The sequence below is a fragment of the Monodon monoceros genome, unplaced genomic scaffold, assembly GCF_005190385.1.
Source record: "Monodon monoceros isolate NGI ecotype Baffin Bay Population unplaced genomic scaffold, NGI_Narwhal_1 Super_Scaffold_19, whole genome shotgun sequence".
NCBI classification, from domain to species: Eukaryota; Metazoa; Chordata; class Mammalia; order Artiodactyla; family Monodontidae; genus Monodon; species Monodon monoceros.
Genome location: NW_021703775.1, coordinates 66786279 through 66812651, shown reverse-complemented (window position 1 = coordinate 66812651; position 26373 = coordinate 66786279). Strand labels below are relative to the sequence as shown.

The 26373-nt window shown below is 40.2% G+C and overlaps 2 protein-coding genes and 1 pseudogene across 8 annotated transcripts in view; 2 read left to right on the top strand and 1 right to left on the bottom strand.

Annotated features, from left to right (window-relative positions):
* Positions 1 to 3265, bottom strand: part of RBKS (ribokinase) — a 74057-nt gene extending 70792 nt beyond the window's left edge. The window contains exon 1 of the mRNA XM_029231728.1: positions 2956 to 3265. Coding sequence (XP_029087561.1) covers positions 2956 to 3248 — 293 coding nt within the window. The 5' untranslated portion in view covers positions 3249 to 3265. The remainder of the gene's footprint in view (positions 1 to 2955) is intronic.
* The window catches only part of BABAM2 (BRISC and BRCA1 A complex member 2), a 475326-nt gene that overhangs the window by 36491 nt on the left and 412462 nt on the right, over positions 1 to 26373 (top strand). For 4 of the 7 annotated variants that reach the window (XM_029231734.1, XM_029231733.1, XM_029231732.1 and 1 more), the window contains exon 6: positions 7174 to 7325. In XM_029231734.1, coding sequence (XP_029087567.1) covers positions 7198 to 7325 — 128 coding nt within the window. In that variant the 5' untranslated portion in view covers positions 7174 to 7197. Of the gene's footprint in view, positions 1 to 3319; positions 3553 to 3857; positions 4013 to 6601; positions 6623 to 7173; positions 7326 to 26373 lie in introns of those variants that run through there. The other 3 variants (XM_029231731.1, XM_029231735.1, XM_029231736.1) reach the window with 3 other exon arrangements.
* On the top strand, positions 16939 to 17163 carry LOC114900547 (annotated as a pseudogene).

Genomic DNA, 26373 nt, shown 5'->3' with positions numbered 1-26373 from the left:
ATAAGTATTAAATTTGTATTGTTTAAGATATTAAGTTTGTGGTAATTTGTTACAGAAGCAATAGAAAAATAATACAATCATGATATGTACCATAACCAGTGAAGTTGGACCCAAGTTTATCATAGAAGCAGGCTTTTAAATAAAAATCCTATACTCAGGTATTTTGTAAAGATCTTCAGAGGCAGAAGTAATCAGAAAAGAAATCATGAAAAGTTTGTTAGCAAAGTCGTGGGAGAGAATCTATAGGGGAATAAAAGTTTTAATAGTGACTCATGTGAAGAGTAGAAACCTGGATATCTTATAAAGGAAAGAAAATGGCAAGAGAAGAGAAATTAGAAAGGTTATCCAGGGACTTCCCTGGTGGCGCAGTGGTTAAGAATCCGCCTGCCAATGCAGGGGACACAGGTTTGAGCCCTGGTCCGGGAAGATCCCACATGCCACGGAGCAACTAAGCCCGTGAGCCACAACTACTGAGCCTGTGCTCTAGAGCCTGCGAGCCACAACTAATGAAGCCCACACGCCTAGAGCCCGTGCTCCACAACAAGAGAAGCCACTGCAATGAGAAGCCCGCGCACTGCTACAAAGAGTAGCCCCTGCTCACCCCAACTAGAGAAAACCTGCACAGCGACAAAGACCCAATGCAGCCAAAAATAAATAAATAAAATAAATTTATTATAAAAAAAAAAGAAAGGTTATCCACAATGTAAGAGTTTCTTCCCTGGACCTCACTTTACTCATCTATAAACTGAAGCGATTTAGAGATTATAAATAATCTCTAAATTCCTCTAGCTCTGAAATAAGCTTTTAAATCCTGACAGATGCTAACATGGGCATTTGAGACCCTGCCCTCCCCAAAGTTTGAAGAGTATTCATCTTAGAAAGTACTATAATTATCGTTAATGTGTGATGGTCAAGCTTCACAGAAAGCTCTGACTTAATTTAACAAGAAGGTGGCTCTGAATTCTAACCCTGGCATTCTTATTAAGGTAGGGTGCATGGGAAAATTATTTAGCTTCCTTTCTCTTCTGTACTTCACGTATAGAATTATGGTAAAATTTTAGCTAGATGGATTTTCTAAGGAATGAATTATTTTAGATATCGGAAGGTTTATTCCTTTATGTAACTAAATTTTAAGTATATTTGATGGAACTATTTCTAAAATAAAACACGTGCCCCATTTGTATATAAAATTTAACGATAACCATATTCCCTTTTCTTGAAAAGAGTCATCGCTAGTAACATCAGTTACTATAGAGAGCTGTCAGACAGTGATGCTCTAGACAGCAGTCAGCAAACTATGGCCTGCAGGCTGATTTTGTAAGGCATAGTTTTCACATTCTGTACCTGTTAAGAAAAGAAAATAAAAAAGAATATGTGACCTAGACCAAATGTGGCCCAGAAAGCCTAAAATAATTACTATCTGGCTCTTTGAAGAAAGGTTTGCTGACTCTAGCTCTAGAGAAAGATGTGTATAGGCCTCTTCACCAAATGTCCAGAACTAGATTGGACTTTATGTTCTGTCACTAAAGGAAGCACATCTATCTTGGCACAGTGTAGCTCAAATATTTGCGGAAAAAAAAAGGCTCTTGGTGTTTTGTTTGTTTGTTTGTTTTTTGCCACACTTGCACACCTGTGGGATCTTAGTTCCCTGATCAAGGACTGAACCTGGGCCCGCATCAGTGGAAGCGCAGAGTCCTAAACACTGGACTGCCAGGGAATTCCCCCAGGCTCTTGGCATTTAAAACTCTTTTGTTGTTTGTTGATACACTCTCCTCACTTCCAAGTTTTTGGTGATTACTATACCTGCCCCTTGCAGTCTCTCCCCCTTTCTAATTTCCACCTTTCTAATCTTGGTCTGGAAATGTGATAACCTAGTTTATAAACATTTTAAGCAATGTAAGATTAAGTTGGTTATGTGAAGGCCCTAAAACTATTTTCTAAGTAAAACACAGGTGATTTAGTGCAGGGATTTGGTGACTTATTCTGATTGTCCCAAGGCCTTTTTATTTAATATTTCCAGGTTCTCGGCTATCCTTTGGAAAAGCAAGGTTGCAGGACAGATAAAGTCTTACTGTAGTATGATCATTTTTTATTTTTATAATATAAAAATAGCATTATATCTAAAATGCCACTCACCAAAAAATTAAACTGAAGCAACCTGAATGGTAGGATTTCTTGGGATATGTTTTTTTTTCTTTATAATAAACATTGCTTTTACAATCAAAAAAGCCATTTTCATTAAAAAAAAGATAAATTGGGAAGATCTCTTCATCCAATCTCACTGACCTAACTCAACTATTTTCATCTAGCATATTTTGTTTATTTGATCACTTTTTTAAAATCGTTGTAAATATTGTGCTTTACGGGTTTTTATTTTGACTCGCACTTGGTTTGCCATAGGTAACCTATGGTTACTCTAATAGTGAAAAGTATGCGGTAAAGATGAAAAGCGGGAAAGCCAACAATCAATACGGTGAAAGATGACCGCCTAAAATTTTGACCTCTGCTCCACTCATTTTATACACGTTCACACGAATAATACCCAATCTGGATAATATTATAGCTCAAAACACTTTAGTTCATTCAGTTTTCAAAACAACGCTGTGAGGCGGGCACATTCTCGGGGGTAAAATGACGTGGCCAAGGTCACTCGGCTAGCCAGAGGAGAGTTCAGCAGCCTGGTCAAGAAAACAGGAGCAGGTCTTTGGAGGCGCTGCTAGTTACACTCGAGCTTTCCCTACAGCCCGGCCTTTCCGTTCCCTCATCTAGCAGTTACGTATACAAACTCAAACCCTGCCTCTTCTACCCTATCGAGGCACGCTGCGGGCTGGGGAAACCTGGAGCTCACACCACAAGTCAACATCCCCAAAGCCCCAGTGCCAAAGCAGTGAGAAGAGAGAGCGCAGTTCGCCCTTCGCTCCAGCCGCAGACTCTGCGTGAGGGCCCCGGACTAACCTGACCAGGTCGGTCATGCAGGAGCCCACCACCACCACCGCCGCCGCCGCCACCTTCTCCTGCCACTGCCTCCCGGGCTTCCCAGACGCGGCCATGGCGCAAAGTCGGCGCTCTCCCACCTGGAGGCTGCCCTTTAACCTTTGCCCGACACCGTAACCAGAGACCCAGCTCCCACGCTCCCTAACGACGCGGGCCTTCCGGACGCCCACGAAGGTCGCCCACCTGGATGCCCGAAATAACCCCGCCCACCTACTGCCCCCAGTTCTCCCAGGAATTGTCTCCCTGCACAGCATCTCGTTACACAGCCCTCCTAATCGTTCCACGCTCCGCGCAGCTCGCCCCGCACGAGGCAGGCGCGGAGGAAGGAACTTTCAGGCACTGCAGGGACGCCCTTCCGAGCGCCCGGCCTGGCGCGGCCGGGGACGCGCACGCCGCCCGGCTCCTGGGCCGCAGAGGGGACGGGGCGGGGCGGGACGTCCGGGGACGCGCACGCATCTGGGCCGCGGTGCGCGCGCAGGTTGGTGCGTCGGTCGGGGGCGCGCTCGGGTAACCTGTACCCCCACGTAGTCGCCGGTTACCGATCGGACTAAGTTCCAGGTACCTGGACTGGGGCTGGTGCGGGGAGGTTGGATCCCGAGTCGCACAGGTGGCGCTGAGGACCGTGGTTTAAATATGCCCAGGGCTCGCCTTCTCTTCCTATAGAGAAGGCCCCTGTTCCAAAGATGCCCTGCTCATCCCCATGACGCTGGTCCCCTCAAGAACGAGCCCCCAAGGCCAGAGGCTGCTCTCTCCACACTTAGCCCGCCCCCTGGTCCCTGAATAAGCTCAGACTCCCTCCTTCCCGCCTGATGAGGGAATCATACAATTTGGGGGAAGGAAGAGCTTCCCCTTTTAGTTGTTCCCTTTTAGAGCGGGGTGGTCATTCTTTGGGTTTGAGCCGACTTGTTTTTCTTGAATGTTGCCCCTTGGAGAAATTGCTTCCCCAGTGTAACTTCCCTCGTGCGCTGTATGACGTCGACGTGACGCAGCAGGACGCCACCCCTTTCCGTTCCATGACGTAAGCTGGGCACATATTTCCGTGTTTGTCATCCCATCTTAATTGCAAGAAACTAGGCGATGCTTTAGACGTCTTTGTATTCCCCAGACTACCCATCAGAGGACCTCAGGTGACCCTATCTTGAGGCAGCAGACCCCTGTAAAAATTGTATTTCTGCATTTTCCTTGTGTATGTTATACGTCAAAATCAGGAAATAGAAAATGCACAACTAGCATTCAAGGGAGGCTGGCCACCGTAAAATTTTGACTATCTGGGATCTATTATTGTGCTTTGATGTGTAAAAGCTACTACTTGGGGGTGATCTCTCATCCGTGTCCCTGGCTCAAAAGCCAAAGAGCCATCATTTTTGGCTGTTTGGTGACCTCTGATTTTGGAGTCAGGTTTTTTTTTTTTTCCCTCAGAGAAGTCACAACAGCTACGGTTGAAACATTTTAATGCTGCATGAAATCTTGCACTGTCAAAAGATAGTATTATGGCTGTTCTGGAAACAAAGACAAATTCATTCCTTCAGGTGTCATTCTAAGGTCATGAGAGTTGCTGAATTGGATGGGGTGTTGTCACCTGAAGTATAGTTTGGTTTCTGGAGCAGGTTTGTTCCCTTTAACATTTGCCTAGTGAATCACTCAGGCCAGCTTCAGCAGTAGGCCAAGAGTAGTCTAATTTTTTCTAGTTGTCAAGCAACCATTAGTTTAAATTCATGACTTTTTGTTCATTTTACTAGATGTATGTGTTAAAAGAAACATAAATTCACTTTGATGCTTTTCTCTTTGGTGATTGAAGTTATGTTTATTTGAGAAGAAGATGAGTATAGTGGACTTTGAGAGAGATCTGAATTTGAATTCCGATCCTCTGCTTGCTAGGTTTGTGACTTTGAACAAGTTACTTAGTCTTGCCGAGTGTTAGTTTTCTTATCTGTGAAATGGGAACAATAATACTAATCAGAGAACAAGGTAGAAATTACAGATAGAGATGTATAATATAGTGCTTGATACTCAGTAGATTTTCAGAATGTGTTGGTTCTGTTTCCCTTTTTCATAGAAATGAGAGGTCAAATAATAATAGGTTTTGTGGGGAAATACATGGAAGAATAATTTTGTAATGTAGGTAAGGTCCTTTTGCTTTTTCCAAGATGAGTATTTCTGTTTTGCATATGATCTAGATAAGCATCCTTTCAAGAACTGTGACATCAGTGGGTAGAAATAAAAGTGGAAATGTTGCAGAATAGGAAAAAAATAGACTTCAAAGTGATAATATGGTCTAGTATACTATTAAAAGACAAATTATAAAAGTTATCCATATCATCTGTAAAATGAGAATTCTAATATATGCCTTACCGTCCAGAGTTGTGAAGGTCCACTGCACTAATGTATATGGAAGCTCTTTATAAGTGATAAAGTGTTATGAAAATGTACATGATTTTGATGACTGAATACAGTGCATTAGATGTTTATTCTTATTTTGTGATGAAATATTGGAATGGTGGTGGAAGATCATCTGTTAAGTGGTCGGAAGAGGAGGTCGTTTTATATTTGCAGAAAGGATGATTTGAGTACTAAAGTATAAAGCTTTTTCTGCTTCAGAGGTACTTCTGGGTGTCATCACTATGTAGGGTCACAGTGTTATTATTTTTTGAAAGATCACTGCAGTCCTGCCCTTTATTACTACTCTGAAGTGATTAAAACAGGTACTAGTTTTCAACGTTTAGCAGGGAGCTGTAAAGCCTCATATGGCATAATATATGAAAACTAGAACAAGAACATCATTTACCTGTAATTGTAACTTGCAGGAAATTAATTTGCTTTTGATGTGGGATTATCCTTTCAGATCGAGGAAGAAAATGATCATTTAAATTGACTTATTCACCTCTGAAAGTGGAGGCTTTCATTTAGAAATCTATTAAGAGGAATTCAGGTACTCCCTCCTCCAGCCCCGTGGGTTTCCAAGTAATTTAGAGATGATTTATTGGTTTTACTTTTGTATTTTCAAGTCTAAGAACTTCTTAGTGCCTTAAAGTCAAAACCTTTTAGATCCATGTTAGTTTGTGTTGCTTAATATCTGGATAGGTGTGTGCTTTCATGATTTAATTAAGTAGATTTTTGCCACACCTCAGATATGCTATCTTCTACCAGATTTTTTTGAGGGCATAATGTCTTCTCTTCATACCTAAACATTTCTCTAGCTTTTGTCTCCTTATTCACATAGTTATTAAAAGATGTTTATTGGGTGCTTAGTGTGTGCCAGGTACTTTTGTTAAACACTAGGGATTCAAGATAGTTTTGCAGGTGAATTCCCTAATGGCGCAGTGGTTAAGAATCCTCCTGCCAATGCAGGGGACATGGGTTCAAGCCATGGTCCAGGAAGATCTCACATGCTGCGGAGCAACTAAGCCCGTGCACCACAACTACAGAGCCTGCGCTCTAGAGCCCATGCTCCGCAATAAGTGAAGCCACTGCAATGAGAATCCCGTGCACCGCAACAAAGGGTAGCCCCCTCTCCCCGCCACTAGAGAAAGCCCGGACGCAGCAACCAAGACCCAACGCAGCCTAAATAAATAAATAAATTTATTTAAAAAAAAAAAGAGAGTTCTGCAGGGGAGAGATCACTAAGCAGGTAATTATGATACACTGTGGAGGGGAAGTAATTAAGGGAGGTATAGCAGAAGTAAATAATTTCTAGTAAGTAACAATTGCAAGTAGGATATGCTTCTTCTAGAATTTTACGTAGTTTTATCAATCACGTTCTTACTCTTTGTGGGGACACAGAGGGAGGGATTCCTAACCTAGTGGTGTGTGCGTTTTGTGTGATGCGGAAGAGGATTGTCAGTGAAGACTTCTTGAGGCTTCAACTAAAGTAGGACCTGCCAATTGTAAGATAGAGTGGGACAGCTTTTAAGTACAGTGAGGCAACGTAGAAATTGGCTTTGGAAAGGGGGAGGAAATTGGATTTCAGGGGTTGCTGCTGCTCCTGAAAAGTCTGCGTCCCGAGTAGGTGAGCAGTAGGGAGATAGGTTCTTCCAGGGGGTCATTTGAAGAGGCTGCTCTAAGACAGGAAATAAGGTATCATGCAAGAGATACTTCTGTGTGCTGTGCTAGTTTCCAGGAAGCTTGTTATATCTCGTTCCTTTGGATATTCTGATCATCATTCTTTCCTTCTCCTTTCAGTGGTGATTTGCAAGTCAAGTTAAAATGTCTCCGGAAGTGGCCTTGAACCGAATTTCTCCAATGCTCTCCCCATTCATATCTAGCGTGGTCCGCAATGGGAAAGTGGGACTGGATGCTACAAACTGTTTGAGGATAACTGACTTGAAATCAGGGTATGTACCAGAACCAATCCAAGCTTTAGCTAATTGCAAACCTTTCTCACCAGGCTTGTAAAAATTGAACACCACAGAAATTCATCAAGTCATGACCTTATCACGTGTTGACTGGTTTTGTCCAGTTCTTGACATTTTATGTTTCAAGTTGTTTTAGCTGTGCTGTGGGCCATCGCTTTATGATCAGAATGTTCTTTTTTTTTTTTTTAAAGGCATATCTCTTTGTTAACAGCGTGCCGTGTGGTTTTTAGCAAGTGTGTTTTTCATCATTGACTTGTTTTCTTGCTGTGTCTTCTGCAATTCAGTATGCACTGTAAGAGTTGGGATTTGAGATTGTGAATCTGACATTATTTGATAGTCTCTCCTAATAGGAAAATTATAATAGCTAGCCCAAAATGAGGCATTTTTCACAACTGAGTTGAAACAGTAATATCTCAGGCCAGAAATGTTGCATTAAAGTCCCAACTTTTTCCAAGGGGGGAAAGCGGGGGGTGGGGGGTGGGATGAACTGGGAGATTGGGATTGACATATATATACTAATATGTATAAAATAGATAACTACTAAGAACCTGCTGTATAGCACGGGGAACTCCACTTCTCTGTACAGTAGAAACTAACACAACATTGTAAAACAACTATACCCCAATTAAAAAAAAAAACAAACCCAACTTTTTATTTTGAAATACATTTACTTAAAGAAAAGTTACAAAAATGCTACAGAAAATTAGCATCATTACATGCTGATAATTACTCTGTAAGCCTTATTTGAATTTTGCCAGTTTTCCCATTAATGTCCTTTTTTGGTCCAGGATCCAATCCAGGATACAAATTGCATTTAACCTGTGACAGTTCCTGTCTTTCTTTGTCTTTCATGATTTTGAAGCTTTTAAAGGTAGCACTGGTTAGTTACTTTGTAAAATGTTGCTCAGTACAGGTTTGCCTAATGTCTTCCCTATATTAGAGTGAGAAACACATTATTTTTCCACCCAAGAATACTACAGAAGAGATGTTGAACCATTTTCAGTGCATCAAATCAGGGAGTACATGATGTTCATAAGTCTAGTTATTGGTATATTAACTTTGACCACTTGGTTAAGATTGTGTGTACCAGGTTTCTCTACTGTAAAGTTAACTGACTTTCCCTTTGTAATTCGTAAGTGTCTTGTGGAGTGACATTTTGAGACTGTGCAGATGTTCTGTTTCTCATCATACTTTTGTCCATTAATTTCAGCATCCATTAATTGTTCTTGCCTGCAATAATTGTTACTGTGGTTCTTGTATAAGGGTGATTTTTAATGTCCCTATTCCTCCCACATTTAGTAATTTGAATTCTGTAAAGAAGCACTATTCCTTCCCACCCCCCAATTATTTATTTATTCTGTTATTTATTTATGTCAGTATGAAATTTTAGGTATTTATTTTATTCTTTTGGTTATAATCCAAATACTATATTCATTTATTTTTTTGGCTCAGTTGTTCTAGTCTTTGTCACTGAGAGCCCTGTCAAGTTGGCTTTTGAGCATATCCCCATCATTTTTTGAGCATTTTCTTACTAGAAACATTACATTCTTGATTCTTTTAGCTTTTGTTTTTTAAGCTCTTTTGTTTTTGCCTTCTGCAAATCTTGCTATTTTCAGACTAAGCTGAAGACCTTGATATAAGGTAGTAAGTTAGAGAAGACTAGGTTAGTTGGACATTTTATTGGAATGGTAGGCTGCTTTTTAAAAGATCTGGTATTACCTTCAGTTTAATTAATCAGCAGGCCTGGGGTTTCCTTTTGGGGTGATGAAAATGTTCTAAAATTAGTTAGTGGTGATGGTTACACAACTCTGTATATATACCAAAAAATGACGGATTTATTCACCTATAAGGGTGAATTTTATAGTTTGTGAATTATATCTCATTAAAGTTGTCATTAAAAAAAAACACATCTGTGTACCAGGGATGTTTACTGGCTTGAATGGCTAGGACACGCAAAGAGGTCTTTTTTCTTTAGTTTGTCACAAACATTCTTTTCAGAGGTATTGAAGACATGAGAGGGGACTGATGGCCAGAGGACTGGGGACTGGTTTATGTAAGATGATATAAACATGTAAACCTGAACTTCCTACTCTTTTATTGGTATTCTGAGAGAACAGTTGGATTCATCAACATAAGGTCACTTTACTTTTTTGTAGACTCCCTTTTCGGTGCTTCCCAAATCCTGAATGTTTAGTTGAGTGTTTAAATGCAAATAGTGGATCTGATGATCAATTTGAAGTGAATCCACTAAACCTGGCTGTGTCTGGACTAGCTCTGTGAAAAATATTTGAAACAGTGTTTAATGACATGTAGTATTTATGGAATTTACTTTCTTTCAATTTAAAAAAAGAATAAAAATACCTCTACCTACATTAACGAAGCTGCTACACATAAAATGATGTGAAAAGCCTTGTTAATCTAGAGCATTATTGATGCCTTTTATGTAGTACTTGGCTGAAAGATTCATGAAAGTTCTTTCGAAGCTCATTAACAATTCTTTCCTCAGTCCTTCCGTCAACCAAAGTGTGAATTCCTCAAGTTTCTATAGCAAAACAATGGCAGAGTTAGAGAAGAGAATTGTTTTCTTTTGGTGTGTCACTTTTGGCATTTCCCTTTCTTTTAGATCAGCAGCACTAAGTTATGAGAATTGGGATTAACATTTGGAATTTCTATTAACTCAAATGGCGCATGCCCTGTAGGACCCAGTGTACACAGAAGGTATAAAATGAGGAGACTGATTTTTAGAGGTCATAAGAACCAGTCTTGTTACTATATATAGCCACTTGCCCTTGAAGAGATGAGGTACCAGAGTATCTATATTCTAGGTCTGACTCACAGAAGGAATAGATAGGCAAGAATCTATGCAAAGTAAGTTTTGTTTGTTTTTTAATCGCAATTCATCTTTATTTCTCTTATGGCAACTAAATCTTTCTACCTTATGTAAGATTATGTGTGTTTCTAAACTCCGTTGCTAGACTGTCAGTATTAAGGCCAGGATTCTTGTTTAATTAATTAATTTTTTTATACTCTTTTTTTAAAAAAAATTTTTATTTGTTTTTGGCTGCATTGGGTCTTCATTGCTGCATGTGGGCTTTCTCTAGTTGCGGCGATGGGGGGCTACTCTTCGTTGTGGTGCGTGGGCTTCTCATTGTGGTGGCTTCTCTTGTTGCGGAGCACAGGCTCTAGGAGTGCGGGCTTCAGTAGTTGTGGCATGCAGGCTCAGTAGTTGTGGCTCGCGGGCTCTAGAGCGCAGGCTCAGTAGTTGTGGCGCACGGGCTTAGTTGCTTCGTGGCATGTGGTATCTTCCTTGACTAGGGAGCGAACCTGTGTCCCCTGCATTGGCAGGCGGATTCTCAACTACTGCGCCACCAGGGAAGCCTTGCCTGTCTTTTAAGTGGATTGCTTATATATATTTTTATTTATCTTAAAATATTATTTATGTATTTTGGATACTAATCTTTAGGCAGTTACATATATTACAAGTATCTGCATTTAGTCTGTGGCTTATGTTCTTAATTTGGTGCTGTTGATTTCCAGAAGTTTTAATTTAATGAAGTCAGATTCATCAATATTTTCCTTTTAGATTTGTGCCTGTGTGTGTGTGTGTGTGTGTGTGTGTGTGTGTGTGTGTGTGTATTTGTAAGAGAGAGAAAGGGACCACTTCAGGAAATTCTGTCCTACACAAAAGTAATATATTTTTCTCTAAGAATTTTAAAGTTTTCCTTTTTTTTTTTTTTTTTTTTTTTGTGGTACGCGGGCCTCTCACTGTTGTGGCCTCTCCCATTGCGGAGCACAGGCTCCGGACGCGCAGGCTCAGCGGCCGTGGCTCACGGGCCCAGCCGCTCCGCAGCATGTGGGATCCTCCCGGACCGGGGCACGAACCCGTGTCCCCTGCATTGGCAGGCGGACTCTCAACCACTGCGCCACCAAGGGAAGCCCTAAAGTTTTCCTTTTTTGGTCTTTAAATAGGAATTTATTTTTTCTGTAAAATATATTGTGAGATAGGAGTATAGTTTTTTCCCCCAATGGATAATTGGTTGTCCCAGCATCATTTATTGAAAAGGTCATCCTTTGCCTATGGCTCTGCAATACTACCTCTCTTATTAAGTCAAGTTTACATCACTCATGGATCTGTCTCTAGGCTTTCTGTCCTGGTCAGTCAGCCTCCTTGTCCTGTGCCAGTTCCCACAGTATTAACCATTACAACTTTGTAGTGTGTCATGATAGCTGGTAGAAAAATTTCTCCTCATCCATCTTATTCTAATACTTGAAACTTGTCTTGCTTAACCATATATCCTAAATATTTTTTGATAACCTCATTTATTTTATTATATATTGTTTTGGCCATGACACGTGGCATGTGGGATCTTAGTAACCTGACCAGGGATTGAACCGTGGGCCATGGCAGTGAACGTGCTGAGTCCTAACCACTGGACCACCAGGGAAGTCTCAATAACTTCATTTACATGGTTGCATACTGTTCTATTATGTTGTACTGTAATTCATTGAACAAAACCCCCTCTTTTTAACTCATGGAGGAAAGGAAATGAAGGGAAACTGACCTGGTGAGGGGCTAGTTGAGAATTGATGGTTAGAAAAGCTCTCTATGAGGAAATGACATTTAAAGGTGAATCATGAAAGATGAGGATAATTCAACGAAGAGCTGGGGAATTTGCTGTAAAAAGGGAATACCATGTTCAAAGGCAGGAGAAAGCTTCCCATGTTCAAGGATCTGCAAGGCCACTGTGGTTGGACTATAGGGAGGGAGTGTGAGAGGGAAATGAGATTCTAAAGATAGTCAGGGGCCAGATTATACAGAGCCCGGTGGGCCATATTTGGGGACTTGGATTTTATTCTGGGTGGAATGGGAAGCTATTGAAGGATTTTAAGCAGAGTGACATGATCTTATTTATATTAAAAAAAAATCACTGGTTGTTATATGGAAAATGGCTTGTGCAGTATAAGGTAGACTAGTTAGCTGTCCATTACAGTAGACCAGGTGAGAGACGGTGGAGTCTTGGAATATGGTGGTGGCAATGGAGATGGAAAGAAGTGAATGTATTTATAAGCTGCTTAGAAGGTAAAATGATGAGTATGTTAAAGTTGGGTTTTTTTTTTTTGTACGCGGGCCTCTTACTGCTGTGGCCTCTCCCGTTGCGAAGCACAGGCGCTCCGTACGCGCAGGCCCAGTAGCCATGGCTCACGGGCCCAGCTGCTCCGTGGCATGTGGGATCTTCCCGGACCGGGGCACGAACCCGTGTCCCCTGCATCGGCAGGAGGACTCTCAACCACTGCGCCACCAGGGAAGCCCAAATTTGGGTTTTGAGAGAGAATCAAGAATGACTTCTTTTTTAGCTTGAGTGAGTGGGTAGGTAGATGGTCATGCCATCTGCTGACATGGGAAGGTGAGAAGATTGATGGAGGAACTGCTTTAATCTGGATTGATTGTTGTCTAGGTCTGCCAGGCAGCTCTCATTGTATCACTGTATCATTCCCTTTGCCTCTTTCCTGTGTTGAATCTCATATCTTACTTTCTTGTTTTACCCTCTAGCTTTGTTGGAGCATGTACTCCAATAGCATCCTAAGAAAAGGAGAGAAGGAGGTTCATTTTTGAGTATCTGAAAGTCTGAAAATATCTTTATTCTACTTTAAACTTGGTTGATAATTTGGGCAGGTGCAAAAGTGTAGGTTGCAAATTATCTTCCTTTTAAATTTTGGAGGCCTTTATCTGTAAGCTTGGGGACCCCCAACACATATTGTTGTTTTATGGATGTAGTATTTTCTTTTCTGTAGGATATTAACTGTAGTTTTTTTTTTTTTTTCAGTTGAGGTATAATTGACTAAGTGTTTAAAAAATGTTTAAATATTTCTTCTATACCTTGCATTATCTCTGTTTTGCTCTCTGTCTTTCATGTTGGTGGCTTTCCTTAAACTGATGATTCTTGGCTGTCCATGTCTATTAAAGGCTGAAGTTCTAAAATGTGAATTTGAAGCTCTTTGAGCATAGGTGGGCTTGTCAACTACTGAGCTTCACTGCATTGTGATCAAGCAGTGTGGTGTTGTGATTTATATTTATCTCATATATATTTGGTCTTCAGCCACAGTTCTAGGCTCATAGCTCCCCAAACCCTTGAAATTTCCTGAATGGCAAGAGCGGTGAAGTAATATTTGGTCTCTTGTCCTCAGTTCCTGAAAATGCTTGAGGGAAGGTGACTTTTGGATCCCACCCAAGGGTGGGAGCTGGTTGCCAGGAGAACAAACCCTGTGCTTGGAAGGTTGGAACTTTCAGTCCCACCCCTTGACCTTTGGGGAGGGAAGAGGGGCTAGAGGTTGAATCAATCACTAATGGCCAATGATTTAATCAATCATGCCTATGTAATAATGCAGCTGCCATAAAAACCCAGAAGTTCTGGCTGTTGATTCGATCCTTTAATGTCCCTTATAGTGAGTCAGTAATCTAGTGAGTAAATGGGTTTTCCTGAGTTCTGTGAGCTGTCCTTGCAGATTAGTAGAACCTGAGGAGGGGGTGGTGGGAACCTCTGATTTATAGCCGGTGGGTCCCTGGCATCTGAAGTGGAGGTGGTCTTATGGGACTGAGCCCTTTAACTGTGGAATCTGATTTTATCTCTGGATAGATAGTGTCAGAATTGAGTTGAATTGTCAGAAACCAGTAGGGTGAGAATTGCTGTTGGTATGGGGAAGCCTCCACACGTACATTGGAATTGGGTCCAGGAACTGTTTTTCAGGCAGTAAAAAACCTGGCCTTTTTATTAGGTGATTGTCAGTTTCATTATCTGGAGGTCTTTTCTCTGGGGCTATAAAAAGTTAAAGTGCCTATATGGATGTATATATTCCTATGTGTCAGCAAAATTTCAATTATTAGACCAAAGAGTATGTAAATTTTAAGGCTTTTGATGTATTTAATATATTGGTTTATTGTATTTATATGTAAGGATATGTAAATGTACACATACTTGTTTTTAGAAATGTATTATTAGTTTATACTCCCACTAGTAGTATATGAGGATGCTAGTTCCTCTAGTTTTGATAATATCAGTATTATAAATTTTGTAATATTACTTGCTAATTCAATAGACGGAAATGGTATTTGCTCTTTTATTTTGCTTCATTTATTGGCATGTGTTTGCATGTCTGTGTGTGCGTGTGAAAATTACGAATTAATGACATTTGTCCATTTTTTTGGTGGGGTATTTGTCTTTTTCTTATTGATTTGTAAACTTTTTGTATATTATGAAGATTAACCTTTTGTCACAGGTATTACAGATGGTTTTTCCCGAAGTTTTCAGTGTCATTCAATTAAATTAATTTATTCAATATGCAGAATATCTTAAATAGCATTCATTTTTGAGGCAGTAATAAATGTACACCATACAAAAAATAAAAGATAAAAAACATAAAAGATACAAAAGGGTATTAAGCAGAAGATAAGTCTCCTTTCTATTCCTTTACCCAAATTTTCTTCTCTGGAGGAAACTACTGCTTACCAGCTTCTTTTACTTCTTTTTAGAGGTGTTCTTTGTAGATGTAAGCCCTTTTTTTTTTTTATTTCTATATAAGCAATAGCTGTGGTGAATTATTACAGTAATGGCTCCTGATAAAGCCTGCCTATCTTTATTTATCTCTTCTCCTTTGAATATGATTTTGTCCTTCCTTTCATCAGCAGGTAGAGTCTACTTCCTCACCCTTTGAATCTGGGCTGGCTTTGTGACTTGCTTTTACCAGTAGAGTGTGGTGAAAATGATGTTGTGTGGCTTCTTAGTCTAGGCCCTAGGAGGCCTTGTGTTCTGTTTCACTCTCGTGGAAGAGCCCCACAACCATGTTCAGGAGTCTCCTAGTCCAGTTTCCTTTAGAAAGAATGGCTCAGGTATCCCAGCTGTCCCAGCTGTGCTCAGCACAGCCAACCCATCAGCTGAGTGCCGCTGAGTGGGTGAGCCAGGGAGAGACCAGCAGAACTGACTGGCCAACCCACAGATTGATGAGAAATAAAAATTGTTTTCTTAGGCCACTAAGTTTTGGGATGGCTTGTTATGTAGTAATAGATAACTGATATAGTAACATATTAAACATTCATATTAACTTGATATTTTGAAGATTATTTCATATTAGTACTTATAGAGCTGCTGCCTCCTTTTTAATCTCTGCATATATTCCAGTGTGTGAATGTACTATAATTTAATCAGTTATTATTGATAGTTGTTCAGTTTGTATCTATATTTTGCTATAACATGGGGTTGTAAAGAATCTCCTTTTGTATTTATCTTTGATATGCCAAAACTTCTACTTTGTAAGTTGTCATCAAATCTATTTCCTTCATGGATTCTTTTAACATTTTGCACAATTAATGCCTTTTCTACTTTGAGACCACCTATATTTTCTTCTGTAATAGTTTCATTTTTATTGAAAAGTAGTCAATTAATCTGGAATTTATTTTGGTGTATAATACACTATAGGAATGGGATTTTATTACTTTTCTAAATAATTATCTAGTTATTCCAACACTGTTTCTAAAATAAATCCTTTACTCAGTCACTATTTTGAAATGCCATCTTATACGCTAAATTCTTATATTTATTTCTGACCTTCTATTTCTTTTCAATGGTCTGTATTTGCCTTGTACAATTATATCGCTTTTCAATTATTATAGCTTTATAATATGTTCGAGTACTTGTGGTCTCACCTGCTGGGAGTTTGACACTGCATAAAACTTCTTTATTTATTTGGAGAGAATGGACATCTTTACAACAAGCGTCAGCAAACTTTCTGTAAAGGATCAGATAGTAAATATTTTAGGTATTAAAATATTTACCATCTTACTGTTTGTGTTGCAACTACTTAGCTTTGCCATTGTAGCACAAAATCTATGACGATACAAAAATGAATAAATGTGTTCTAACAAAATTTTATTGAAAAAAATAGGTAAGTGGCCCTTGGATCATAGTCTTACAATATTGAGTATTCCTGCTTTATAATATTGAGTATACATCTTTAGGAATATGGTCAGTTTCTCTTATTCACATCCATTTTTGTGTATGTGAATAAAGGTTTGTGTTTTCTTCATTTTGTTCCTGCACATTTACTGTTAACTTCCTAGATGTTTATTCTTTGGCTGCTATCATATAGAAATTCTTAGTGGTTTATTGGCATATATGAAAGCCATTATAGAATTTAAAGTAGAATCAGGAGACATATTGGAAAATTTAATAATTCAGTAATCTCTTATCAGAATACTTAAGAATACGGAGAAAAGAAACATAGCCAGGACCAGAAGAGCTCAAGCAAGGCTGGGGAGAGGGGCTGGGTAGGCACAAGCCAGAAGTCAGGGTGGATGGGGCTGGAGCCCAGTGAGCCATCTTTAGAGGTGTTGGATCACAGCATGATATAATGGTGAGCATGTAGGTTTTTCAGCCAATGAGGTCTGAGTTTGAATCCTGATTTTACTGCTTAGTAGCTTATGACCTTTGGCAAGTTACATACCCTTTCCGTGCTTTCTCTTAAATGGGGATGATATTAATAATTATCTTATTAAGTAGTTATAGGGGTGAGAGGCCTTGCGGAGCCCAAAAGTGCTGCTATGGCTTCCAGTGGGGTTGACATGAACACTGCTGGCTCGGCAAATGAAGCTCCTGAAATTCCAGATGGCGTGGGATATTGGCTTCAGGGTGTCTACCACTTCGCGCCTGATAGGAATGATTTCTGGAAGAACTTGATCCTCAGTTTGGGACTTTTTGCTGCGGGAGTTTGGCTGGCCAGGAATTTAAGTGACATTAAACTAATGGCCCCTCAGCCTGGCGTGTAGCCAAAAAAGACACATAGAATCCCTGTGCTGTACTTGAACCTTCCAGAAACAGAGCCTCCAGTCTGTGACCATCATAAGACTTGCCCAGAGGGGCACCTTTCCTTCCCTGCTTGATTTCCTTTCCTCGCTGAGTCCACTCAGAACACCAATCACTGGTGAGCAGTCAGGCTTCAGCTAAAGTGTTGTTTTCTGTTCTGTAAAGTTCTGTACATAGTTCCTAAGTTTCTGCAGGGGATGATCTTTGCTCTTGTCCTGAGGAATAACCTAATGGTATTTTAACAAATACTTGAACTAAAGACTGCACATAAAGACAAAATAAAAAGTAGTTATGGAGATGAAATGAAATAGCTTATATAAAGCACTTAGAATAGCTTGGTCATAGTGCTCAATAAATGGTAGCTACTATTATATTACTATTATAACATTATGTATAATGTATATATAATATATTTTCATAGTTTATATGTATATATATATATATTTATTATTTCACTGTATTATTGTTGTTAGTTGGTAGAATCACATTGGCATTCCAGAATCAGGGACTCTATAAAGAATGAGTGTCTATGCAAACGATATAAAGGAGCTGTCTAATAAGACCCAGGTGAGCAGAGCAAGGTAAGAGCTCATACATGAGGGCTTCCCTGGTCGTGGGATGGTTAAGAATCCTCCTGCCAATGCAGGGGACACAGATTTGAGCCCTGGTCTGGGGAGATCCCACATGCTGTCGAGCAACTAAGCCTGTGTGCCACAACTATTGAGCCTGTGCTCTACATCCCGCAAGCCACAACTACTGAGCCTGTGTGCCACAACTACTGAAGCCCGCGCACCTAGAGTCCGTGCTCCGCAATAAGAGAAGCCACCGCAATGAGAAGCCTGTGCGCTGCAATGAAGTGTAGCCCCTGCTAGCCGCAACTAGAGAAAGCCCTCGCAGTAACGAAGACCCAACGCAGCCAAAAAGAAATAAAATTAAATCTTTAAAAAAAAAAAAAAGGGAGCTCACACATATATTACAAAGGTCAGAAATCATAGAGCAGAAAAGGACAGGACAGTCAGAGACTTTTGTTTCCAGGGTAACTTTCTATCCTGTTCATTGCTTTTTGGAGATCTATGGAGACAGAAAAAAGTTAATGTGGCTAACTTAGACCCTGCAGGTGGATATAATTTGGAATATTTGATTAGGTTGAAGAATGAATGGGCATGGAGATATCAACAACTTTTTTTTTTTTTTCCAGCAGATAGAACCTAACAGTTTTCAACAGTTATTAGAGATTGAACATTGTTTGTCTTGGGCAGAGACATGCAGCAGTTCTTAGCAGAGGGTTGAAGAAGCCTGCCTGGCAAGGCCTGGTAAGATGGTGTGCAGGCTAGATTAGGGAGCCCTGTTGGAAGGTGGAGAGCTAGTGAGGGCAGTGGTGGGTGGGGTTGTGGATATTTTGTACTTAGGATTTGGGAAAAGTCAGCGTGGTGGTATTGGCCTTGGCTCAGTGAACCCTGCAGTCACTGGCCTTGGGAACTTTTGCTAGGATTCCACAGTGTTCACACAGAGCCTGGGGTGGTGAATGCTGGGATAAATCTGAGTCCGGAGTTTTAGATGTTTGTCAGCCTTGGGCTTTTCATGCCCTGCAGTGACTTAATTTCAGGGTGACTTCACTTGGTATGGAAGTTGGGGAAGGGGAAGAGGTGAAGGGAAGTAGCCAGTCTAACGTGTAAAGGAAAGGGGTATAAGATTAATTTAGTCTGTTCCTAGCTCTACTTTGCATTATTAAAGAGAACAAAAAAAATCATTCCTACTGTTATCTTTTGTCCTCTCTATTCTGTGCAATTTTAAGGTAGTACTTTTTGACTTGTTTTTGTTTAATTAGAATGACAAATTTGCAAAATTCTTTAAGATTAAAGCGGGGCTCTTTTAATACATGTTGATAGGTACATAAATCTGTTTCAGGGCTCCAAATTAACTGTCCTGTGCCATCAGTCATATGTTAAAGGACTCCTTATGCGCATGTTACACAGCCCCCTTTTTAGCTTCCATGTTGCTTGAATAATCTTGCTTTTTGGTGCCATGGTCTTGAGAAATAATTTCGTAATTTTCCTTTCCAGGGCCACATTTCCTGAGTCATTTGGTTATCTTTCTAATGGCACGTTATGAAAGCTGTTTTTCCCATTGACCTTGCTTCTCTTGACTTTTTGAAAAACGTATCCTTTTTGTTTTCTGCAAAGGTTTTTATCTCAGCCTTTGCTCTTGCCAACTTATTGATAAGAGATCTGGAATCAAGTGGAAGTTTTGGGAAACATCTTGATATTCTACTGTTAAGTAGGCATAATGCCTTCAGAACAATTGCTTTTTTCACCTGTAGACTCCTAAGACTTTTTCAGTTAAAAATTTTTGTGGTTCGGTAAATTATTAACATGGAGGTTCAATTTCGGGCTTAGCACATACTTTGTTTTTAATGTGGTAAAATATACGTAACACAAATTTACCATTTTCACCATTTTTTTTTTTTTTTTTGCGGTACGTGGGCCTCTCACTGCTGTGGCCTCTCCCGCCGCGGAGCACAGGCTCCGGACGCGCAGGCCCAGCGGCCATGGCCCAGGGGCCCAGCCGCTCCGCGGCATGTGGGATCCTTCCGGACCGGGACACGAACCCTCATCCCCTGCGTCGGCAGGCGGACTCCCAACCACTGCGCCACCAGGGAAGCCCTTTTTTCACCATTTTTAAGTGTACAGTTCAGTGTCATTAAGTACATTCACAGTGTTGTGCAGCCATCACCACCATCCATCTCCAGAACATTTTTAATCTTGCAAAACTGAAACTCCTTGCGCATTAAACAATAACCTCCCATTCCTCCCTTCCCTCAGCCCTTGGCAATCACCATTTTATTTTTTGTCTGTGAATCTTACTACCTTAAGTACCTTGTATAAGTGGAATTATGCAGAATTTGTCTTTTTGTAACTGGCTTATTTCACTTAGCATAGCATCTTCAAGTTTTATCCATGTTGTAGCATGTGTCAAAATTGTCTTCATTTTTAAGGCTGAATAATATTCCATTGCATGTATATGCCACATTTTGTTTATCCATTCATCCACTGATGGACAGTTAGTTTGCTTCCACCTTTTGGCTGTTGTGAGTAATGCTGCTATAAACACGGGTGTGCAAACATCTTTCTGAGTCCGTTTTCAGTTCTTTAAGGAACATACTCAGAAGTGGAATTGCTGGATCATATGGTAATTTTACGTTTAATTTTTTGAGATATCACCATACTGTTTTCCACAGTGGCTGCCCCATTTTACATTGCCACCAGCAATGCACAAGGGTTCTAATTTTTTCATATCCTCACCAACACATGCTGGTTTTTAATTTTTTAAAAAAATAATAGTCATCCTAATGAATATGAAGTGGTATCTCATTATGGTTTTGATTTGCATCTCCCTAAAGTTGTTGAGCATCTTTTCATGTGCTTATTGGTCATTTGTGTATCTTCTTTGGAGACATGTCTATTCAAGTCCTTTGCCTATTTAAATTTTTGTTGATGTTTTCTAGTTGTAGGAGTTCTTTATATATTCTGGATATCAAATTCCTTATCAGATATATGATTTGCGAATACCTTCTCCCATTCCGTGAGTTACCTTTTCATTCGGTTCACAGTATCCTTTGATGCACAGAGTTTTTACTTTTGATAAGATCTAGCTTATCTATTTTTTCTTTTGTTGCCTGTCCTTTTGGTGTCATGTCCAAGAAATTAGTGCTGAATCCAATGTCATAAAGCTTTCCCCCTACGTTTTCTTCTAAGAGCTTTATCATTTTAGCTCTATGCTTAGGTCTTTGATCCATTTTCAGTTTTTAATTAAAAATTTTGGGGTATGGTGTAAGATAAGGTTCAACTTCATTTTTTATTCACATGGATATCCAGTTTTCCCAACACTATTTGTTGAAAAGACAGTCTTTTTGCCATTACATGCTTTTGGTATTGTTGTTGAAAATCATTTGATCATATATGTGAGAGCTTATTTCTGCACTCTCTATTCTATTCAGTTTGTCTATATGTCTGTCTTTATGCCAGTATCACACTCTTTTGAATACCATAGCTTTGTATTAAGTTTTGAGGTTGGGAAGTATGAGACCTCCAACTTTGTTCTTCTTTTTCAGGATTGTGTTGGATGTTAGGGAATACCTTGAGCTTTCATTTCAATTTTAGGATGGCTTTTTCTATTTCTGCAAAAAATGTCATTGAGCTTTTGATAGAGATTGCATTGACTCTGTAGATCGCTTTGGATAATATCAACATTTTAACAGTCTTCAGTGAACACAGAATGTCTTTCCATTTGTCTGTGCCTTCTTTAATCTCTTTCAGCAATGTTCTGTAGTTTTGAGTGTCCAAGTCTTTTGCCTTCTTGGTTAAGTTTATTCCTAAGTATTTTATTCTTTTTGATTCTGTTGTAAATGGGATTGTTTTTGTAATTTCCTTTCCAAATTGTTTATTGTTAGTATATGGAACTGCCACTGAATTTTGTGTGTTAATTATGTATCCTGCAACTTTGGTGAATTTGTTTATTAGTTCTAACAGTTTTTTTCTGGTGGAATCTTTAGCGTTTTCTGCATGTTAGATCGTGTCATCTGTAAACAGAGGTAGTTCTACTTCTTCTTTTTCGATATGGATGCCTTTTATATCTCTTTCTTGCCTAATTTCTCTTGTTAGGACTTCCAGTACTATTTTGAATAGAAGTGGTGAAAGCAGGCCTCCTTGTCTTATTCCTGACCTTACAGAAAAGGCTATCAGTCTTTCACCATTGTTTATTTTTTTTTCCTTCAATTTATGCTTTGATTTAAGCCTTTGGCTGAGAAGGCAAACTAAATTAAGTACTGTGAGGAAAGCTAAAACAGTGCTGAAATTGTGAACTTATTCTTGAACTGTAAATTCTTATGAAAATAGCTTCTGTAAAGGAGGCTGCCCCAAGATTTAAGCCAGAATAAGTAGCAGGGAGAGCATCCTCATAGTTTTAGAAGCAGCTGAGGTTCTGAAAACTCAAAGAGCCTTTTTTACCTTTTCAGTCTGTGCAAGCACATAGATTTATGTTCATACTGTATTTTTAGCCTTATAGTGTAAATGTATCTGAGTACATACTGCTTCGTGTAGGACTTAGGGAATGCAGTCAGAAAGAATAGAGGGAACCAACGTGTAGACACTTTGGGCTGCATACTAGTGGCTTTTAGTGGAATTCTGCCTATAAAATAATCACGATGATGGTAGCAGTAATAGTAGCTGCTACACCACATCGTGTCCTAGGCACATTAGCTACACTGCCTTCTGCAGCATCACTGCACAAGGTGTAGGTGTTGGCATCCTCTTGTTACAAGGAAGGAAGCAGTCCTGAGAGGTCAAGGTGAGGGTCCCAAGCTGCTACATGGCAGAACCAGGATTTGATACTAAGTCTCTGATTGCTCAGTCCTTTTGCTTTCCCCTAAATTTGTTGTCTTTGTTTGATTTTAGTTCTGATACCGTATCTTAAGCTCCTTTAAGTATGGACCTTGATTCATGGTGGTACCAAGAAAGTGCTGGTCAGATAATAAATGAAGGTACTGCATATATGTTCTTTGGTTGGTTAATTTGATCTCTGAGAAGCTGCTATCACTTCTCTAGCCTGCCCCTCTCTTAGCTTCGTCTTTCCATGCTTACTTCTCTTTAAAGGCTGGAGAAGGCTGTGCTGAAATTGAGTCAGGCCTTTGTGTCATTAGCACCCCTCTAGAGGGAGTGGAGAGCTGTTTATCAATACACCTGCTTCTACTCTTAATTGAGAATTAACGGCCCCCAAAATATTATTCCTTGTTATTGTTACTGTGTTAGTGTGTAGACCAGACTGACATTAGTTAACTCAAGCAACTCTATATTGAGCAGTAAGGACAATAATGTAATAAGAGCTGTTATCATTAATAATGCTATCATTATGAGTGCTTTGAAAGATCCTATCACATTTGATCCTTATAATAATCCCTTAAGGCAGATGAGGTAACTGAGACTCAAGTAAGTTAAGTGACTTGTTCAGGGTTGTCTAGCTAGACCATTCAATCAAAAGCAGGTCTCCCCTGTTTTTCTCCATTACGGGATCCAGCTTCTTGCCAATTTCAAGCATATATTGCCTCAAAGAAGGCAGGGGTCTCACCTGGCATCACAGCTGTGTCCTCAGTGCCAAGAGTAGGACACGGCACAGTAGAAGAACAATAAGTATAAAGCTGGGAATCTGGGCTTCCCTGGTGGCGCAGTGGTTGAGAGTCTGCCTGCCGATGCAGGGGACGCGGATTCGTGCCCCGGTCCGGGAGGATCCCACATGCCGCGGAGCGGCTGGGCCCGTGAGCCATGGCCGCTGAGCCTGCGCATCCGGAGCCTGTGATCCGCAACGGGAGAGGCCACAGCAGTGAGAGGCCCGTGTACCGCAAAAAAAACAAAAAGAAAGAAAAGAAAAAGCTGGGAATCTGAGAGTAGATTTCGTGGTTCCAAGTTCAGGGCTGTATCACAGCTGTCTCCTGGGGTAAAAAAGGTCGTTAGAGGGCATCATGGATCAAAAAAGTGGTTAGTTGTTGCTACTGCTCCCTTCCCCTGGACATTAAAGGTCTAAACTCATTGATTTTAAAAAACTTTTTTTGAAGTACAGAATACATTCAGAAAAGTCCACCTAATCATATGTTATATAACTCTGTGAATTTTCACAAACTGAACACGTTTGTGTAGTGAGCACCCCGCACAACACGTTACCAGCTCCTCACGCATCCTCCTGGTGCTCTTCCTCCCCCATCACATGTGCAAGGATAACTACTGTCCTGCCTTCTGAAAGCATAGGTTAGTTTTGCCTTTTTTTTAAAAAAAAACTTAATGTAAGTAGAATTTATATTCCACAAAATGCCGTTTGGTGTCTGGCTTCTTTTTTTCAACATTATGTTTGTGAGATTTTATACTGTTGTGGATATATTGATTCTCCTGCTTGAGTAAGGAGTAGTCCATTATTTGAACACAGCAGTTTATCTCTTCAGCTGATGGAGGGCACTTGGGTAGCTCCTAGTGTTTGTCTTTTATGAATAGTGCTGATGTGAACATTCTAGTACGTATCTTTCGGTGAATGTATGTATACATGTTTGAATCCTTTGGATTTTAAATTAAGAACTATTCATTAAGTAGAGTAAACATTTAAAAATTATTTCAGTTTCATACTGTATCTAAGTAAGGGAGAAGGTTATGGAGGGAAAAAAGAAGCCGTGGAGGGAGGCAGAGGGACAGTACGGGGAGATAAAATTGGGACAGGAAAAGATTGTAGAGAAGAAAGGCTGAAGAAAACCAGAGGCAAGCATGCAGCCATTGAGAGGGACTCCTCAGCAAAGTGAGCTGCTGAAACGGAATCCTGTCCCAATCGTGAGTGTGGACTTCAAGATATCATTACTTCTCGAAATGCACATGTCTCTTTAGCCCCATCAGCTCCTCTCAGAGGCTCTTTGGCCTCCAGTCCAGCCATTTCTCTCCATCTGCACTGTCGGCACCACCAACTGTTGTCTAACCAGTCTCTTCATAAGTGTTCCAGCTCTTCTCTAATCTGTTTTCTACCTAGCAGCCATTTATATTATTTTCAGGAAATCTAATAAATGTAAGTTAAAAATCAAAAGTAGATCTTGTGACTCATTCAGAGCTATTGAATGGCTTCCTTTTGCTCTTAGGATAAAATCTCCAAATGCTCAGTGATTTGCCATGTGATTGGGCACCTCTCCCCTGTTCAGCCTTATATTGTGTTGCTTTCCCCGTCATTTACTTCCCTGAAGCTTCACAGACCTCCTCTTTGTTACCAGAAGGCCCCAAGCCCTTTTCCAGTGGGGGCTTTTGCTCACCTTCTTCCTTTTCCTGGATCATTCTTTCTCCTCCTGTTATGAATTGTCCGATTTCTACAATGCTTCAGATTTAGCTTGAATGTAATTTTTTCAGAGTTTCAGAGGGCTCTCCTAGCCCCCAGCTAAATTAGGTTTCCTGGCTGTGTTCTCCTGTAACATCTTTTTTTTTTTTTTTAACTTTTTATTTTATATTGGAGTATAGTTGATCAACAATGTTGTGTTAGTTTCAGGTGTACAGCAGAGTGATTCAGTGATACATATACATGTATCTATTCTTTTTCAAATTCTTTTCCCATTTAGGTTGCTCCTGTAACATCTTACTTTAGCACTTCTGCCATTTGAAATTATGTTCACAGCTGATTATTTTTTTATTTTTATTTTTTTGCGGTACGCAGAGCTCTCACTGTTGTGGCCTCTCCCGTTGCGGAGCACAGGCTCCGGACGTGCAGGCTCAGCGGCCATGGCTCACGGGCCTAGCCGCTCCGCGGCATGTGGGATCTTCCTGGACCGGGGCACGATCCTGTGTCCCCTGCATTGGCAGGCAGACTCTCAACCACTGCGCCACCAGGGAAGCCCCACAGCTGATTATTTATTTAATGCTGTGTCTTAACGCCAGACTTTTAGCTCCATGAAGGCAGGCACCATGCCTGTTTTGTTCAGGACCTTACACCCTGTATGTGGCACAAAGTAGGCACTTAGTAAATACTTGTTGAAGCTCTAAGAAACTGTGCTGTGAGTGGAATGATCTCAGTGACCCACCACTGGGAGGTATTGTCTGTATTGCCAAAGTGCCACTAGAGGAGTGTTGATCAGGACTGAATGGCAAGTAGGTTAAGTGTCAATCTACAGTATAACAGGTATTGTATGACTGTATCTGTGTACACAAGTCTTCTATAGATGTATACATATGTATATCTAAATGTATGGAGGAAGGTTTGGAGGGATATTTAAAAACCTCAATTCAGTGGTTAACTTGGGAGAGGGAAGTATGAGCCGTGAAGGGATACTTGGTACTTTGATTTCCATATTATTATAATTTTTTTATAGTGAAAGGTTTTCACTTGTGTAATTCATTTTAAAAAAGGTAGATCTGGCTTAAAAACAGTTTCTGCTGTAGGAGCCCAGTGGGATGAGACAGCATCAGGGGAAATTTTTATTAGTATTAGGAGAAAACACAGACATTGGAATAGAAGATTGAAGAAACGGACTTGGGGAAGAATGAAATTCAAAAGAGAGCATCTTTGTCACTTTGTGCCCTTCCTGGTGTAGGTTTATCATCAGGACTCTTTGTGTGAGTATATACTTTATATTGTAGGAGTGACAGAACTTTCAATAGCATTCC